This window comes from Equus caballus, chromosome 16 (assembly GCF_041296265.1).
Source record: "Equus caballus isolate H_3958 breed thoroughbred chromosome 16, TB-T2T, whole genome shotgun sequence".
Taxonomy (NCBI): domain Eukaryota; kingdom Metazoa; phylum Chordata; class Mammalia; order Perissodactyla; family Equidae; genus Equus; species Equus caballus.
Genome location: NC_091699.1, coordinates 45,119,737 through 45,139,548, shown reverse-complemented (window position 1 = coordinate 45,139,548; position 19,812 = coordinate 45,119,737). Strand labels below are relative to the sequence as shown.

The 19,812-nt window shown below is 46.2% G+C and overlaps 1 protein-coding gene and 1 long non-coding RNA gene across 4 annotated transcripts in view; one reads left to right on the top strand and one right to left on the bottom strand.

Moving 5' to 3' along the window:
- Window positions 1–748: 748 nt before the first annotated feature.
- Window positions 749–10,134, bottom strand: LOC138918031 (uncharacterized). The gene is made up of 2 exons (XR_011426866.1): window positions 7,606–10,134; window positions 749–2,923 (listed from the first exon to the last, which is right to left on the bottom strand). It is a non-coding gene; the product is annotated as an uncharacterized lncRNA (long non-coding RNA).
- A 715-nt stretch (window positions 10,135–10,849) lies between these two features.
- The window catches only part of CACNA2D3 (calcium voltage-gated channel auxiliary subunit alpha2delta 3), an 824,202-nt gene continuing 815,239 nt past the window's right edge, over window positions 10,850–19,812 (top strand). For all 3 annotated transcript variants that reach the window (XR_011426865.1, XM_070237387.1, XM_070237386.1), the window contains exons 1-2: window positions 10,850–11,274; window positions 11,967–12,048. Coding sequence is in view for 2 of the 3 variants with exons in the window: in XM_070237387.1 (XP_070093488.1) it covers window positions 11,153–11,274; window positions 11,967–12,048 (204 nt within the window). In the remaining variant the exon portion in view is untranslated. The remainder of the gene's footprint in view (window positions 11,275–11,966; window positions 12,049–19,812) is intronic.

Here is a 19,812-nt window from a genome sequence, read left to right as displayed (position 1 = left end):
CCTTCCCCTCCTCCCCCCACCGCCTCCCCCTCCTCCTCCTCCCTCTCCTCCTCTTCCTGCTTCCTCTCTTTCTTCTTTTCACTCATTGTTGAATTGGTTGATTTTCTAGATCAATAACTATTTGCAGGAGCTTCAAGTATGTGTATATGGGTAGGAGGGCAAGGAATAAGCTGAGGTAGCCTTCCTTCACAAGCTGAAGACTTTCTCCTTTTCTGCTACCATAACAACAGACTGTTCAATTTAACACGGCTGTGTGATTCCTTGTGTAGTACCATTTCCTTTGCTTCGAGGGACCACCTCAGGTCCCGGAGGACCTCTGCCTCCAATCTTGTTCCACTTCGGTCCTATATCCATTGTTGCCACAGGGACAGAGCATCTGCATCTAGGGAGAGGCTTTACCTCTCAGACAGTTGTCATTTCTGGAGTCTGCTAATGTTGGAGCCCTCTCCACTTTCTGCCTTGTGTCCTCCCATCCTCTATGCGGCTTCTGCATCCCATGCTCCTTTGGGCAGCCTTGACTTGCATTTTGTAGTCTGCAGACTAAATCTGCCTTTAAGTTTTGATGAAAATGGAGTTTGTGGATTTTAAAAAATCTTTGTTGCTTTTTAAATGATTTTTCTGAGCAAGGAAAAAGCCTGAATTGATAGAGCCATGTTCATACTAGAAGTCTGTGTTTTCTCTGTGAGTCCAGACACCCTGCATGGTTTCGCAGAGACTTGAAATAAGTTCATAACAATCTGTTATTGTAAATGTGACTTTTGGTTCTCAATTTTTATTATTAATCTGTAGACAAAGCCTGGAAGAATGACTTACAAAATAAAACGTAAACATTATTAACCTTGACAAAGGAAAAATTGTTATATATTTGCCAAATATTCGTATTTGAAGCAAAGAGAGGGAGGGTTAGTGCATGAATGTGAAAGTCCTTTTTCACTGTGGTGTGTCCACGGATACTGGGTATAGCAGCACCGGGGAGTGAAGTTAATAACCCCACTGGACAGGAAACTTCAGGAGGGCGCAGACTGTTTCCCACACCCTCACATTGGCATTTAGAACCGTGCCTACACATGGTAAGGGCTCTGTAAAAATGGCTAAGCTGATGACTAAACAGATAAAAAAGTAGGAATATAAATATACTATTTAAAGTTGTAATGATAATCACAAAAAGAACTAAAGACAGAAATTAACAGTGATTTTCTTTGGAGAGAAGGGAAACTTCACATCTCATTTTTTACTTTTCTGTACTGGTTGAACTCTTTTAAAAATTTTGTTCACATATTTACTTCTATAATTTAGAAGAATAGTTGATTAAAAAAGAGAGAAAAAACTCAAAGCAATTTCACTGATAGTAAATACGTTTGAGAGCTTTTTGTTGTTTATATGTTTTCATTGGTAATAACTATTTTAAAGCATTGGATTGTTATACGAATATATATTATAGGTTTCTTTTGATCACTGTGTTTTTCCGTAGTTAAGGTATTATCAGCATCATTTCTAATAGCACCATAATATTACATGAATCAACCATAATTTACTTAATCAATACCATATTTTTAGGCATTTAAGTAGTTTTAATTTTCTATTACATAACATTATGATAACTATTCTTATAGTTAAATTTTTTTGTGTCATGATTATTTCTTTAAGAAAATTCTTAAGATTAAAATTTGCAAAGGGTTTACAAACTTTTGATTAGATATTATCACCTTAATTCATGTTCTAAAGAAGTTGTTCATCAAATTAATTTTAATTATTCAAGTTAGTTTGAGATTAGGCCCCATGCTCCTTAACTTTAAACATTTCTCCTTAAATATATGATTACTAAAGATCTACTATAGAAAAAATGCTCATGTTATTTGAGCACTTAGAACATTTGAATAATTAGGCTATCATCACATGATGGGGGAGCGACTCTTCATCACCCCGTGTAACAGGAAATGTGTAGATGCAAAGTCACGGATCGAATGAAATGCTCATCTAGTGAAGGGACCTTCACACTCTTTAAACGAGCTGAGGATTTAGAGTTCCTCTTTTCCCAGCAGGAAGTTAAGCTCAGTTCTTACTGCTAACTCCAGTCCATGCTGAGAGAGAGACAGACAGACAGACAGAGGGACAGAGAACTATTGACAGTGAGCACTTAAAACAGTGGCTAATCTCATCCACACTTACATTTGCCTTTGGAATGTGTGTGGGTTTAAACAGATCATTTACCAACCTAAATGATTTTTGTTTATCTTATTTAAAAAGCAGTTTGTTTTCCAAAGTGTGGCCTTATTGTGAGGAGTTGCTGACTGGCACTGGGGAAGCGGACCTGAGACGAGAAGTTGAGGGTGGATCCCCCCAAAATTGGCCTCAAACAGAGGGTTTACCATATACATTTGAAACCTGATTATTTCATGCAAAATTTTAAATATTATATTTATCTTTATTGTAAAAGTAATACAGCAGAAAACAATCTACTTTTGTGATTATTGATATTCCTGGAATTTAAATACCTTATGTACCCAAAACATGGTCATTAAAACACATTTTAACATGTAATAGGTATTTGTACAATCGCAGTTCAGCATTTCAAAAACAGTTGTCAGCAGTGAAGACAACTCAGTGAGAGGAGAGCCACAAATGCCCGCACTGTAAGGAGGTCGGGGGCACTGCCTGGACTGCTCCGCCGTCTGGGCTTGCTGACACGGTCATGTTTCTCAACTGAGCAGACACCTGTCACTCCCTCCTGACAGGACTCAGCTCTGAGGAGCCACTTCTTCTCCCCTCACTCATTCATTAGCACTGACGGGTCTTCCTTTCCTACCTTATCATGATTTTAAAAACAGGTGATCACACAGTCATCTTTCTGGAACATCTGTGTTGTTCAGATGTTTCCTGTGTTAATACCTCCAGACACACCATCTTCTACTCTCCATGCTTTCTGTAAGAGTCAAACAATACCAAAATGTTGAAAGGAAAAGTGAAATGTTTCACTTCAATTTTCCAATCCAATCTAGAGGTAACCAGCATTAACAGTTCAGCACGTGACTTTCCGGTTTGTTCTAGGCTTACACACTCAGAAGATATATAGCAATATATCTACATCTATACTTAAATTTATACCTATATCTATGTTTTTTAAAAAATAGAAATGGGTTTATACTATACATATTGTTCCAAAACTTGTTTTTTTCCATTTAACACTTTTGCTTATCACGGACAGCTTGCCATGTGGGTATGTCAGCTCAAAGAATTCACTTTATCCTTTTTAATGGATTTATGAAATTCTATTATTTGATAAATCGTAATTAATTTAATGAGTTCTCATTTGATGGACACTTCGAAACCTTGTAATTTCTTAAGATAGTCCCAAAGAAGTGGTTATGACGCTGGAAAGACATTTTCTTACATGCCTAACCTTCAGAAGGCAGTCTGCCCTTTGTGAAAACAGGCAACTTTAGATTTAGATAATTAGAAGGTGTATTATGCACAGACACTTTCTTCTTTTTCTCCATTTGGCTTGATGTTTTGAACGTAAACCAAAACCAGAATAGTAGCCTCGGCATATGTTGCAACTGTTCATTTAAGGGCTTCTCATTTCACAGGAGCATTCTTCTCTTGCCCAGAGAATGGATGCTGAGAAGCTGTGTCATTGTGCAAGTGAATGTGGACATGTGAGTGTGAGGCCATTGTTCTCCAGGGACAAACGTGGAAGTTGGCTTAAAGGAATCCCCTCAGTTGAATGCTAGACCTGCCTTACCCTAGGACAGACTGCCTTTGCAGACAAGAACACTGCAAGGTTATGGCTATTGCACTCACATGCACACTTATGCATGCAGTCATACATGTGCACAAACATCACATTTATTTACTCATATACAATCACGTGCACACACAGACACTCACACACAGTCACATACAGAGACTCACACACAGACTCAAACACTCACATTCATATTATACACTCATACTGAGACATATTCTGCACATACATATATTCATGTATATGTAATGTATACAGACATTATACACATATGTATGTATGTGCCGAATATGTCTCAGTATGAGTGTATAATGTGAGTGCCCATATATATAATGTATACACACATAAACACACAGAGTCACTTCATTCAATAAAATGTTGTGAGGGTTCACAGCATGCTAGGGTGTGGAGTTGGGGATGAGCAGGGGAGGGCTGGAGGAGCACATAGCCTTGCAAGCTCAGTCCCTGCCCCTGAGCAGGAGGACTGGAGGAACAGGTTCTGACGTCTGTGGACCACAGCACTGCTAGGCTTGGGTGAGCTGCTCCATGGCCAGCTGATCCTTCCAGGTCCTTCCTCTGGGATGGGCCTATGCCACTGCCCAGGACAACCTTCTCAGAGTTGGGAACAGCTCTTTGATAGAGGGGAAACATCCGATGCAAGGTACCCGCATGCTCACCCATTGCCTTTTTCTGTGTTGGAGACTAAAGAGCTCTCTTTTTTTCAGTTCAGTGGAAGACTTAGAAATGTTTGAAAGGATCATCTAGTTTGGTTGAATTCAGCTGAAGCTGCCTGAATGCGTGCTCCGTGCAAGGAGCTTTGGCATAGCGAACCCGACACTATCTTCAGGGCTATCTTTCCCAAGGGCTACATTTCAGAGCTCTCCACACTGCTCCTAAGAGCAGACCACTCTTCGTGGTCACAGTGATCTTCTTGGTAGATATCAGAACCCTGAGCACCTCTGTGGGGCTAGAAATAATGTCACTGTTGTATGGTAAACAGAGTGTTGAAGATGACAAGTTTACTCCCTCTGATGGCTTAAAAAACAGCATTAAGTATGGCATTTTAAGTGTTTTTAAACTTTTAAGACATCTTCCTTATCTCTCCTTCTCTTCTTCCTCCAACCAGCATCCTCCCACAGAGATGGACTGAGGATTTCTCCTCAGAGAAAGTTTCCCTGATTGTCTCCTTTTTGGCAAATCTAGTGCTTTTTTAAAGGCTCTGTGTCTTGGGAGAGGCGGATGCTAGAGCCTGAGGAGGAAGAAAACAGGCGGGACCTTAAGAGAAAGGAATTTCAAGCTGACATCCATTATAGCCATTCCGTCGATGTTTATTGAACCCCCATAATATCGAAGGCCTTGATGAAGCCATTATAGTTGTAATGATGAAGAAGAGGGACACGTCCCATCCGATGGGGGAGACAATGTAAACAAATGAGTTGCTCTATCACTAGTGATACCTGCTGGGAAGAAAGATGAAGCAAGGTAAGAGCACAGAGTTGTGTGTTTGTGTGTGTGAGGGTGAGCGTTTGTGTTTCTCCTTTTGGTCAGGCAAGTTCTCTCCACAGAGGGGACATTTGAGTGGAGACCTGAATACGGTGAGAAACAGCCTTAGGGCCATCTGGAGGAAGAGAGATCCAGGCAGAAGGCACGGCATGTGCAAAGGCCCAAGGCGGCAACAAGCTCCGCGTTTTCTGGGACTCCAAGGAAACTGCCTGGAGCACAGTGGGAAATGGGGAGAGGGATGGAAAATGAGGCTGGGGTAGGAGCCAAGGGCCTTGGGTGCTTTGGTAAGGAGTCTGAATTTTCATTTAAAACAGAAACCATTGGAGGATCTTGAGCAGGGGAATGCCTGTGGTCTGATTTTTGTTTTTAAAAAAATGGCTCTGGCTACTAGGAAGAAGGAATGTAGGTAAGGGGGACAAGAGGAGAAAGGTTGTCTTATTAGGAGTTAGTCCCAGGAGTTTAGGGAGGAGAAGATAGAGGTCTGGGCCAGGCAGTGTGGTGCGGATGGAGAGATGGGTTCCATGTGTTTGCATGCATGCATGCATGCGTGTGTGTGTGTGTGTGTTTGTGTGTGTGTGTGTGTCTGCGTGGTGATGGTAAAGCAGGAAGCTGCGCTTCAGCCAAGGGCTCCATGGCTTGGGTACTCCGAGGCACAGCAGCCAGAGCAATAGCCCAGGTGTGGAAATGCTTGCTGTGTTTGCAGAATGAAAGCAGTAACCAACATTTGTCGAATACTTAGCTGCACTACCCTATTTAATCCTCCTTATGTGTGTGTGTGAAGTTGGGTCTGTTGTTGTCTATCTTTTGTGGTTAAGAAAAGGGTGGTTCAGAGAGATTGTATAACTTGCCCACTTCTCACAGCTAGTTTGAAGGTGGGCCACAAGCTGAACCTAGGTTTGTTTGACCCCAAAGTTCACAATGCCACCAAGCTCTACACTACACTTTGTGTAAGAGAAGACTTGCCTGGAAAAATTGGTCCATGGCCACTGGCATCAGAATCCTTTGAGGAGCGTATTAGAAACACAGACCCCCACCTTGCCCTCCCTCCCCAACTTGAACTTACTGATCAGAACCTCTGAGGGTCTGAGAACCACCTCTGTAGGGGATCAAGGACTTTAACTGTCTTTCACATTTCATCCCAATGACCACTCCCTCCACTCCAGCCCAGGCCCCCATATCGGAACTGTTACAAGAGCTACAAACATTTGTATTCTTATTGTTTTGAATAAGTAATACATTCATAAGGTTCAAAAATCAAAATGATTTAAAGTGATAAACAGTGTGAAATGTCACTTTCAATCCTGTCCCCATCTACTCTGTTCCTCCTAATCCCCTCACAGGTAATAACTATTAGTAGTTTCTTGTGTATCCTACGTTGTTTTAAGAAAATAAAAATAAGTATTCTTACTTTCCCCCTTTCTTACACAAAGTTAGCATGCCATAGATACTGTTATGAACCTTGCTTTGTGAAAAAGTTTTAATATACTCTAGAGATCTTTCCACATCCATATGTAGAAAGCACCTTCATTTTTTAAATAGCTGCATGATATTCCGTTGTGTGGATGCACCAGTGTCTTTAACCCATCACATACAGATTGTCAATTGAGTTGTTTCCAGTTTTCTGGTCTTAGAGATAATGCAGTAATGAATAACAATATATGTATGCCATTTAAGAACTGTAAGATAAAGTCCCAGAAGAGGAATTCCTGGGTCAAAGGTTAAAGCATTTGTCATTTTGCTTTTTCAGGGTGAACCATTTTGTATCTCAGCTGGCAACATCACAGGATTTTAGCTGCTGTCGCTTCCTAATCTGGAGCAGTAGATCTTTACCCGTTTAGACTCAACACTCCCTTGACCATCCGGACACGAAATTCTGAGACAATATAACCTACTCAAAGTCAGGATTCAAAAAAAATTAATATCGTGTTTCATTGGTAATATCAAAGAGAAAGAAAAGTGAATTATAATAAGATAAGAGGTATTTCACTATGTGAAATGCTCATGCAAGATTACACTGCAAGATATAATGAGGCTGTTAGATGCTCGCACCTCTCTGCAGACTAACTATGAATGCCATAACCCCAGTGCAGACTGATACAGATGTGCTGTCTTGGTGACTCAGGATCTACGAGCACAGTTACATTTGGAGAAGTGATTTTCCAAAATGGTAAAACAAACAAAACCCTCTTGGCAAGGTTTTGAACAAAACAGAAGATAACCATCCCTTTATTTATGTAGTAGTTACATTCCTGGAAAATTCAGTGTTTATTAAAACCATGCAAAAGCTCCTTTGTATTTATATATAAAATGGGTTTAAGTTCTAGATTCAGATGATTATAAGAAGGTTTTTCTCTTACCTGAATGTCCAGTGGGTCATTTGAAAGTCCTGTGGGACACAGGACAATTCTTCCTTGTGTCAGACTGTCCTGCTCCCATCCATTAAATGCCAGTAGGATTCCAAGTCATTGTGACGAAAAGAAAAGTCCCAACTGTTGAGGATGCCCCCAGGAGCAATGCTGTCTCCTGCTCTGAGAACGACTGCTTTGGGGTCTCCCCCGGAGTCTGTTCCATAGACCAGGACCAGGTAAACACTTCTAAAACATTCACCTCTGTTTCATCATATTTCACTTCTGTTCAAACCCCTCCAGCAACTCCTTATTGTTGCAGGACAAGTGCAACATCCTCAGCTGAAGGAACAGACAGTGCAGGTCTAGCAATGAAAGGTTCATCTGGCTGGATTCAATGCTTCAGTTGAGCGTTGGGTGTTGAAATATAGGCTTTTGGGTGAAAATGGCAAGTAGGACACAATGCCAGGTGCTGCATTTGGCATATTGAAAGGTTCTCCTGGTCCCTATCCTGATGTGGCTGCATGAACCTCTTGGTCTGAAGTTAGGAGATCCTCTTTTAAGCGGTTGGGTGTCTTTGCACACCCACCCTAGCCCTTCTGGGGCTCTTCTGTTAAATAAGATTGTGGGACTAGATAGCTGAGAGATCCCTTTCAGCACTGATTTTTGTGATTCTGGAAAGAATGTAGAGTGCGTAACTGTTAGGACCCCAAATCTTTGTGACACTTTGAATTCTGAATTTATTAATATCAGATAGTTTAAATATTTTTATTTTTGAGAGAGTAGGAAATGTTTAGTGGGATCTAAATGCATTGTGCATCATACTCTGTTAAGATGGTCCGGTGTGTTATAAATGCACAAGACCCCACCCTCCTGGGACTGTGATTCCCTGTGCCAGGCTCCTCTCCTGGTTACTCTCCAGTTGCCCAGAAACGCCTGTGAAGCTCACCTATGTCAGGCCAGCAGAACGGAATGACTTATCATAAAATGTCATTGTGACTGCGGTGCCTACGTGGCCCTTAATTTAGTCCAGCAGTCAAGTGGTTGCTTATATACCACTAAGCTACGTCACTTTGCTGTACCTCAATTTTCCCATCAATTAATAGGGGTAACAATAGAATGGATGCTACAGGTACTTTTCCTTCATACACACTACAGTAGACCTCTTGTCAAAGTTTATAATGATGCATTTATCATTATGGCTCTTGTAGTAAAGCCTGTCTTCCCCGCTAGTGTATAAACTCCATGAGGACAGGTGTCTGATTTGTTCACCACTGGGTCTCCAGCACATTCCACTGTCCACTGTATGTCTATCACATACATGCTTAACAATTATTCCCCGGATGAGTGAGGAAATGCATATCTCATATAGATACCATAGAGGTAACGGATTGGAGCCTTAGTAATAAGGGCTAGAATGCTTTCATTCACTCACTCACCCATTCATCCTCTCATTTATTCATTTAGAAAGAAGGTTCCTGCGGTCTGACAGGAAAATTAATTTTCTCCCAGCCCCCAGTTTGAGCAGCAAAGCCATCCCGCCAGCTTGCCCCGGGGTCAGGCCACGCTCGGCGGCTCGGTTTGGAAGTGCTAGCGCGCTTCCGAGGACGGGAGGTGTGCACAGAAGCGGAGAATTCATTATAACCAGTTAGTCATCCGTGGAGATTGTAGACGCTGCCCGTGGGCGGGACGCACCTGGCGCTTCCCAGGCGGGGCCTGTTCCCTGCGCTGCGCCCTGAGGTGGCAGCGCGACCGGTCCACGGAAGACCGGGGTCTCCCGCACTCAGCAAAGAACACCGATGGCCCCTAGGCTGTCCTCCTCCCCGCGCAGCCAGCTCTGAGATCTGGCCCAACATCTGCTCGGGGAACTTTTTCCGGGGACTGCTGGGCAGGGGAGCGAGCCTGGGTGCTCGCCCGACACCAGCGGGCGGAAGCTGAAGCCCACCTCACCCGCTTCCCTGACCCCCGAGGGTGCTGAGGCTGAAGGCAGGTCACAAGGCAGCACGCAAACCCTTGCTCGGGTGGCAGGCAAATAAGTCGAACCCAGCGGCGGACGCGCCGGGAGACCCCGCGCCGTCAGGCGCGCGCGGCTGGCCGCGGTCACTCGAGTTGCGATCGGCCGGTCGAGGATGACTCAGCCTCGCTCGGGTCGCTCTTTACTGCCGGTCGGCGCTAGGGCTCCACAAAGTTCCCAGCCACACCCCCGACCTCTCACGGGGGCCAGGGGCTCCGAAAGCTGCGTCCCGGGGTGGGGGCGGCGGCGAGAGGGGGCGCGGGGAAGCTCGGGTGTCCGGGCGCTCTGGCGTTCCCCGACTTGCTCTCTCCTCGCCCCTTCGTCTGCGGGCAGCCCCAGGGCGCCTCCGCAGGCGCTCGGCGCACTCCGGCCCGGGCTGGGGTCCCGGCGGCAGCGGTGACCTCCCGGGCCTGAGGAATCTTTCATTCCCGAGACCAAGGGAATCCGTCAGTCAGGACGGACTTGGCGCCGCATTTGCTTGCCTTCCCAGCCCTGCCATCTCGGCCACAGCCACGCGCCGCAGCCGCGCGGACCCCGGGCTTCAGCCGGCCAGAGCACCCGCCGCTTGGCAGCCAGGCCCGGGGCAGGACGCGCCAGGGGCGGCCGCGCTGCGGGCCGAAGCCGGAGCCCCGCGCTGGTGCCCCCGCGCCGCGGCCGCAGCGCCGCCCTGCGCGCCTTCCCCTGCCAGGCGCCGCGGCCGGACGAGCAGCTGCGGGTGGCCCCGCAGCAGTGCCCTGGCCGGAGCCCCCCGCGCCCCCGGCCCCGTCCCCTCCCGGCTCCGCCCGCGTGCCACCCGGCCGCGCCGCCAGCCCCGGCCCCTTCCGCAGACTTTTGCCTCCTACCCGCCCCTTCCCTCCGGAAAACTGCGCGGCGGGGGGCGAGGGTCGCCCCACCTCTAGGCTCGGCGGCACGCGACCCCGCCGCCTCCGAACCGGCGGGGCCCAGGGGCGGACTGGGCGCGCCGCGCGGCTGAGAGCTGCACCGGCGAAGTGCGGGCGCCGCGCCGGGTCCTCGGCCTCCCGCCTGCGCCCCCGCCTCCATCCCCGCTCGGGTCGCCAGGCCGGGGGACGGCCCCGGGCCAATGCAAGAGTCGTGCCCGCGGCGGCGGACTGCGGAGTTGTAAAGAACTCGGCGGCCGCAGTGGGCCGGGCGAGGCAGGGCGCGCTCCCCCGCGGCCAAGGACACTGGAGTTTGCGAGTCCCCGCCCGCGCAGCGCCTCCCGCCCTCCCGCCGCGGCCCGCCGGACTCCCCGGAGCCGCCGAGGCGGGGCTGGGCGGCCGCCGCGGAGAGAGGCGCGGCTCCCTCCCTCCTCCTCCTCCCCCGCCTGCCTCCCTCTCCACCTCTCCTCCCTCCCTCCTCCTCTCCGCCCTCCTCTCCCCCGCCCCCCCGCTCCTTTTTCTGCTCCCCAAGTGAGCCGGGCGCGCGAGAGCAGGCGGGCGGCGCGGAGCAGGCAGCCCAGCGCGCTCGCCCACCGCCCGCTCCGCGCAGCTCCCGCGGCCGCTCCGCTCGCCGCCGCCGCTGCCGCCGCGTCGGAGGGAGCCCAGAATGGCCGGGCCGGGCTCGCCGCGCCGCGCGTCCCGGGGGGCCTCGGCGCTCCTCGCCGCCGCGCTTCTCTACGCCGCGCTGGGGGACGTGGTGCGCTCGGAGCAGCAGATCCCGCTCTCCGTGTAAGTGCCGGGTCCTGCGCCGCCCGGGGAGGGGACCTCGCCGCCCGCGACCCACCCTGCCCAAGTTTGGGCACCTGCAGGTGCGGCTGGGCAGGACCTGCTGCGGGCGACAGCCTCGCCTCTCGCACCTGCCTTCCAGGACCAGATAGGGCGGCGAGGCTGGGGTGGGAGCCTCTTGCCCCCTCCCTCGGGTTGCTGAGTGAGACCTGGAGAGGCTCACCTCAAGTGACAGGACCAACTTTGAAGCCTGTTTACCGAATCCAACTTCCATGGGCCGTTTATTTACCCGCCTGTTTGCTATGTTGCTCTTTCTCACTTCTTTTTGGGGAGGGGGTGGGTGGGTGGATTTCTTCGGGGTGGGTGGGTGGATTTCTTCCGGCTAGTATTTGCCAGGTGATGCCCAGTGTGGGTGGTCAAGTTCTGAAGCAATTATTCAAATAAGACCCAGTGATCGTTTTAGAGAGCCCGGGAGACTTTGCGCATTCTGAACTCTGTGATTCCCCTCGGGCCCCCTCCCGCGCCGCGCTCTGCAGTTTGGTGCTGGCAGTTTCTACTAAGGCGCTTTTTCTGTCTCTTTTTTTCTTTAATGTTATATCGCCCGGCTTCTTCACTACAGCCCCATGTGTGCGTGTGCGTGCGTGTTGACTCTGACACGGGTGTTACATTTGCTCCTGTGCCCTTTCTCCCTGCAGGGTGAAGCTCTGGGCCTCGGCTTTTGGTGGGGAGATAAAATCCATTGCTGCTAAGTACTCCGGCTCCCAGCTTCTGCAAAAGGTAAGGTTTCTGTGGTGGCAGGAAGCGATGATTTTTCCAGCACAGAAAATGGAGGCAGATTTAGTTTTCCAAACAAACGTGAACCCCCAGCAGCATCAGTTATCAGAGGTGTCTCTGATCCCCCGGTTTCTTGGCAATGCACTGTGCAGTGACTTCTCCCTACCAACCGGTTATTTTTAGATGACACTTGATTCTAAACACAAAGGAAAGCAGGATACTCACTCGCACTGTCCTGGCTGGGGCTCGGAAACTGAGCGTTTTTGCATGGCTCTGCTCTCAGTGTCGGTATTGCTGTTTCAGTGTGCGAGCAGATGCTCCTCTGGCCAAAAAAATGCTAACTTCATCCAAGGGGCAGAATCGGTGCCTATTTTATGATGTCTTTCACCTCGCCTGCGTTGGAGGCTGGGTTCAGTGTATCACAGAAAGATGCTGCACTATTGTTTGTCATCCCTGCAGTTGTACAATCCCATTATTCCCCAATCATCTAGACCCAGGGCTGGGATGCATTACATCATTACAGATAAGGAGAATGAATGTGGTTATCTTTCCACTCAGCTGCACTGCCGGGTAATAACCTATGAGAGTAGTCCACAAACTTAAGAAATTGGTCTGCGTCCATATAATTCTGGAGAGTAATGAGAATGGAGAATTGATTATTAGGTTTTATCAGAAGCTGCATCAATTTTAATTCAAACAGGCAACATTATGCTTAAAATTACCTTGTGAGATATATGGTTCTCTGCCCTCCCCTCCAAGAAATAACAAAAAAAAAAAATGGACTGGGGAGGAGAGATTAGAGGGTTTAAAAGAATTTCAAGTTAGCAAATCAACAGGATTAATCCAAATAATCTCTCAAAGACAGAAAATAAAATTGGCCTTTAGGGGATAATTTTCTGAAAATGGGTACAAACAGCTTAAATTAAGTTAACTTTTAAGCATTTTTAAATGTGCTTTTTGGGCCAATGTAACATATGTGTTATGCATGCTGCCTGGTAACCAACTACGTATTTTATTTATGGCATTCCGCTTCAGACAGTAGCATTTTGGGGACATTATATGAAACAGTTTGTCACATGAAATCCAAATATCGTAATAAAGCATCAGCTCACAATGGAACGACAGAAGTGATTCTGGCTTAAAAATTGCCAATAGTTACTTTCTTTGAAACTGTGGGAAGATTGTTTGTTCAGCTCCGTTATTTGGGGAAGGAGTTCATTGAATTATAGGCAGTTGACAAAAACTTGAGGCTATGATGTGCCTTTATGGAAGATGATAAGTTACATTCCTGTGACCCACCTCCCAGTTTATAGGAATTGCCTCTTTTGCTAGTCATCTTTTAATCTGGGCCAATCTGTACCCTCTACTTTGGCATTTTGCCCACATGTCAGATGTTTTATGTGAAGAATTCTGGACTATCGCATTGCCTGTGTATTTTCCTTATGCTTTTAAAGAAGAGAACGTTTTGTATAACTTTAAAGAGATATTTCTCATCTGCATGTTGTAGTTTAGTTGTAGCAATTCTGAAAGAATCCTTTCCGAGCCTGTGAATGTTTTTTTGATTGTGCTTATGTGTCTTTTATCTCATATTTTGTAGGAGCACATGAAGTATGTTTTTTCCTTCTCTGTGAAGTTAACACACACACACACTGCACAAAACCCCATCAACCATATTATTGGCTACTCTATAATAGCAAATTGGAAACAGCTAAAATGCTTCTCTTACCTTCTCATCAGCATCCTTTCTGATATTGAATTCACAAGCCTAGCTTTGCTTTTGTCGTGTTTGCAGCTTGACAATTGTGTAATTATTTCCAGCTGTTTATGGCTTTGTTGTCATTTCTTGCTGTTGCCTGGCATTTTGTAATCTGATGCAAGGGGAAGGTGAGGTGTTGCTTGGCATTAGGTTCCAGGGTGGGTATCTGCTCTCGCACTTGGATCGCAGTCATCTGCCATGGAGTCCTGAGATACCCAGGGCTTTGGCTTGCTAGGCAAGGACTTCCATGAATGATGGGCAGGGCACGTTAGCTTGGGGAGCATTTTTGCAGGTATTTTTTGGCCATTGTGGTCCATGGGCCCCAAATGTGACTATATTTTAAAAATGAGCGAAGAACATTGATTTAGAGAGTTCAGAATATGAATGAGAAAATATCTGAGGGGCTCAGAGTGTGGGAGGCATGGCATCATTTGGAGAAGCAAGGAGACAGTTGGCTTTCTCTTGCATATTTTCCAGTTTCTGGCTATTTGCATGAAGAATTACTCCTCTAAGTCAACACTGTACGCATCCTTCCATCACATCACTGCATCCTCAACAATTAGGATACTCTCAAAATGAGTTAGAAAACTTGGTTGGAAAATGCATTAACGTTTCATAATAGGCTGTAATTACACTTTTAAGGCATAGACACTTAAACCTGATTTTCAGTTAAGTAAGGTATGCTGTATACCACCGTATAATTTTATGTATTCTATGTAGTTTCTCTAATTGACATTTCATGTTGTGAATCAGTGTTGTATGCTCATTTTTAGAATGGGAGTTTAGTGATTTTTGCACTAAGGCAAAAACTTTACAGAGTAGTTATTGTGACTATAAAGTTAAATAATAATTGGCCATCTGTTTTAAGGTGTTTGGAGACTGGGAAAACTGCCATTTTGGTAACAGCTTTTCATTAGGTAATGTAATTTGAGGTAGCAGTATTATCAGTGACTTCATCAAGGTAAATACAAATATTTAACCATGTACCTTATTGCCATGGCTTCAGAAAGGAGAATATTCCATCAGTTCTTTCTGTGTTTAATACCATGGCTTTCACTACTTCAGCTTACAATAATGCACTAGGTATTCACTGCCAGACTTTCCCTAGTTTTTGTTCTTTTTGTCTTTGCTGAACACAGGAATGGCAACCTATTAGTTGCTTATAAAGAGGATATTTTTTATTTCCTAAGATGCAGTAAACCATGTTTTAGCAAAGTTGTGTGTTTCTGTACAGAGTGGGAGAACACGGGACTTGTTTGTCGGAGTCCGAGCTGATCTGGAGAGGTTTGACAGTTGTTATGGAACAGCAGCCCTGAGCGGAAGTGCGGGTGTGCGGTGGTGTGCCTGCGTGCCGCCCTCCTTAGCTGGCAGATACTGCTGGGATTTCGATTCACTTTAACTTTTAATTAACTCTCCTATTTGACATATTCATGCAAGTATTCAGCTGCTTCTATCTGGCTTCATTTTCCCCCAAGAATGAGCTTTGTTTGGGTTCTTTTAGGGAGGCATGATTTCATTACCTCTCTCTTTGGGATTCAGCAAGAGGCATTCGAGTAGGTCTGGTAACCTAGGCTGTTAAACTCGTGGGCTCCACACCCCTAAGACTCACATTCAGAGGTATTAAACTGGTGTGACTCTCATTGCATCCTTCTTAGAGAGAATTTGGTGGGAGCTGGGTTTTTCGTTCGCTTTAGTCCTGCCTTCAGGAAATACATGTTTGTGGGAATGAAGGGTTCCAGCTATGTTTTCCAGAATTGTGATGATAAATACACAGCGGAAATACAGGTAATGTGTGTCTCTGTTATTAATGCTAGAAAAGAATTGACATTTACCCTGGACCTCTCACGCAGCACTTACTAAATGTGCACTTCTTGGAATGCACAATCAGGTTTTGCGTTATCAACTATTTATTGAGAGGGCGGCTTTCATACATAAACTTGATATCTGTTTCCACAGGACAGAGTCAGCAAAGTAAAAGGTTCGTTCTTTAAGCCATTTTGATAATTATGACTTTTCATCAACGTGGAAATCGATGATGGACTTTTAAATAATTAAAGAGGAGTATTCACTTATCAGGAATTGGGTAGCAGTGCTGCCTCTAGGAAGCCTGACACTCTACAGATTGCTTTTAGAAGGATGCGCTACTTCGCTGAACATTTTTGTTGAATAAACACAGTTACTTGTCATTCTGCAAGATTAATGCATTCAACCTATGCTGCCGTTGCTTTAATTCACAGCACCACTTCAATTACTGGACTTCTCCCCAGCAGATTATTTTTAAAAGTCTTGAAATCTCAGCAATGACAGTTTTCAATCTTTCAGAGCAGTTGATTGGTCTCATTAGCTCAATCACCAGGACATCAGCAGCGCAGGGTAAACCAGTTAGAATTCAGTTCCTGCCTCTTACCCATGCATGTATCCAATCGCATTTGTAAACTCATGCATTTTCACTTGCCAGCCAGATGAAGTTCTTTTTGTATGGCTTTGCTAAGTTTTTGTCTGAACCTCTTGCTCATTTCTTTTTCTTTCCTTCTTTTTCTTTTCTTCCCTTTTATATTTTATCTTATTTGTTCTAACACCAGTGTGCTTTTAGGCAAACACACAGCTACCAAACCATCTAATAGTTATGAAATCTGTCGGGCATGGGCAAGCACAATTAATGTTTCCAGGTTGTGGTGAAGACATAGCCATGTATTAGGATGAATAGAAGTAAAAGAAATGTGACACCGTGACCCCAAGCACCTGTGGTCCTGCCAGTGTTTTGTTGTCCTGCAGGTTGAAGCTCGTATTCATGGAGGTGCAAGTTTGGGATTCCCTTTTCAGCCTTTGATTGATCCTCACTTGGTGTTTAGTGCTCCCACTTAAATGTTGATCAATAAACGATCACCAAATGACTTGGGGTGTTGGGCATACTTAAAGAAGTGTACATTGTCACAAGGATCCTTTGTTTCAGGTCTGTCATTAATCCAGATTCATCGTCACAGATGCCAACAAATGGGCTTTTTCTTTATTCAAGTACACGTCCTCTGTCAGAAGTGAGTGGCATTTATTTCGGGGCTCCTCCATCTTTTGCAGTCACAGTGCTTGTTGAAACAGCCTCCCGATTTGAGACCCCTAGCATCGTCTAAACAGAGACGTTGAGCAGATTGTGTGTTCCCTGGGACGCTGTGATTAGACTTAGAGGTTTGCTATGGCTAAGACTGAGAAAAAAATTAAATAGGTGTTCTAAATGCCAGTCTATGAATTAGTATATGAGATTTTCCCCCCTTCTCATGTAATTTTTATACAAGAGAACAATGGCCTGTGCTGTCTCTGGAGTGACCGCAATGATGCTTTTGTGTATCATTCAATGAGAGGAACATTTCCTAATGTCGGGTGTCTGGCAACACTGACAGAATCTTCATCAACCCTCTCTGGTCCATTAAACCAAAGTTAGCTTCCCCTTCAAGGGAAGAAAATGATGTAGAGGAAGAGAAGGGTGCTTGGTTTCCCATGGTTTCCCTGAGTGTTTAGTGATCAGCAGACTGAGGTGGTTGTTCCGGAACGTAAAGCCAGGCTCAGAGATGCTGCTACCATACAGTGGCTCCGCTGGGCCACCTGCACCCTTGGCAGATTAGGCATCTGCATAGCTGATGTGTTTTAGGGGGTTTCTACATGCGTAGCTAGCACGTCTGCTTTTCAAAAGAAAGTTATTTTACAAATACTACTTTGAAAAGGGTCCACTATATTTTCAATAAATGGTAAACATTTCAATTTCCATTTGTTTTGAACAACACTCATTGCGTGCCCATTCCAAGGCTGTTTAAATAAGGCATTAAATTTATAAGGTGTATTAAATATATATATTGTATAGCTTTCTGGTTACCTCAAATCAAGATTATGAAAATAACTCAGAAGTCAAACTAATAATGGGCATTTCAAGGCCTTATTGGAAAGGAGAGCATTATCTCTTGACAAGGAATAGATGGCTATTTCTTTGTACACTTCAGAGTGTTTATCTTGGCACCCGATATTGGAAAACAGTACCCTCCCAAGGTTAAAAGAGCAGTTATCCATGTAAATGATCTGGACAGGCAAGCTGGGCAGGGCCATAAGTGGCTGTGGGTTCGCAGAAGAGACCTCTGGTTATCCGTTTTAGGTGAAGCAACTGCCAGTCGATATTCGGGGCTTGCACATGTCATTATCATTATACTTATTAAGTTTGTATGTGTGTGCGTATGCCAATAAAAATGGATGCTGCTTGTCACAGAATGTGCCAGATGCTGCCTGCTGAAGGGAAAGACTGTTCTTGTCCTCTGGGCTGCTAGAGAGAGTGGCTTGAGGGAGCTAGAAAAGAACTGAATGACCCAGTCTACCGGGCATAGGTTTGTCCAGCATCTGAGATTTTGTAGGCAGCTGGAAGCTGAGGATCTCCTGAGAACAGGACCAGCTACATAATTTGCAGGGCCCAGTGTGAAGGGAAAATATGGGACCCTTGTTAAAAAATTATGAAGAATGTCAAGATGATGACAGCAAAGCCTTAAAGCAAGCACAAGGTCCATTGGGCCCAGGCAGAGCACCCCTAAGGACGGGCCGTCCTCAATGTGGCTTTCTCTTTTCCCTGCTGGGTAGCTTGTCCTCCGAGCCTAGTTTAACGTTGTTCCAAGCTGCAGTCAGGCTAGGGGGCTTCCTTTGCCCATCTTTGTTCATAGCAATAAGTCGAGAGCTTGGAGCATTTTCAGAGATGCATGTCTTTGCAGTTGCAGTGTCGTTAAAGGAAACGTCACTGCCCTAGGAGCATTGGCATCTGTCTTCTTATCTTTTCTCTTTGCATTTGCTGAGGGGCCTTGGGCAGATCGCTTACTCTGATGGTAAGAACAGGTAGCAGTCACTCTGCAGTTCCTGCATTCCAGGTACTATGATAAGTACTTTATACGTGTCTGTCATCCCATTAAATCCTCCCATCAACCTAGTGAGGCGGGGACTACCAGTCGCCCCATTTCGCAGATTTAGAAGCTGGGGCTTACAGAAGTTAAGCAGTCTCCCCAAGGTGACAGAGCTGGGCTTCCAGTCTGCACACCTGGCCATGATGCTATCTTCCCTTTGTGACCTTTTTCGACCTCAGTTCCTGTTTGAAAAACATGTGACTAAGACCTGCATTTCTCTACCTGACAGGTGTTTGGGAGGACTTAGTGAGATAACATCTGGGAAATTACTTCAGAAACAATTAAGGCCAGGGATAACAGCTGAGAGGACATGGTTTGGAGTCCGATGGACTTGGCTTCGAGTCCCAGATCTGCCGTATCCTAGCTGGGTCACCTTGTCGTTTCACATTTCTGAACCTGTACCCTCAAATGTGAGAGGAGACCAGTGCCTGCTACCTTACGGGCTGTGGTAAGGATTAAATCAAATAAAATATGCAAAGCACCCAGCACCTTGCCTGGCACACAAAAGCTTCCTGCCAGCGAGTTGCTGAGGTCATGACTGTATGATGCAATGACAGGCTCTGCAGACAGCCTTCATTGAGCAGCTGTGGGGTCTGGCTCCACACAGGCAGGTGGGGTGAGTGAATGAGCAAGTGCCTGAATGGGGAGTGAGTGCTGGGTGCTGGCGTGTAGGAAGTGATCCCCTCGGCACCTGACAGGGAGGAGCTCATGGAACCAAGTACGTCAGAGCAGAGGAGGTGGCAGGGGACACAGCCTCTGCCCAGAAGTTCACTCTTCTCCATGAGGTCAGCTCCCTTCTCCCTGAGGGTCAAGGAGACGCCCAGAGGAACACTTACCTGGGGTCTTCTGGTTACCTCCTCCCTGGTTCGGCCTGCCTCATAGGTGATGGCTCAGGCTGAGGAAAGACTGCGTCTGCCCCACTGTCCAGAGTGAGGCCCTTGCACTGCAGGAGAGCCCAGCACACCCAGAAATTTGCCCTGCTGTAAGAGCACAGCCCAAAGCCAGCCGTGGATGTGCATTAATCCAAATGCCCTCTTGGACAGCATTCCAGCATTTCCTCCTGTGAGAATTCTTCCTGCCATACCT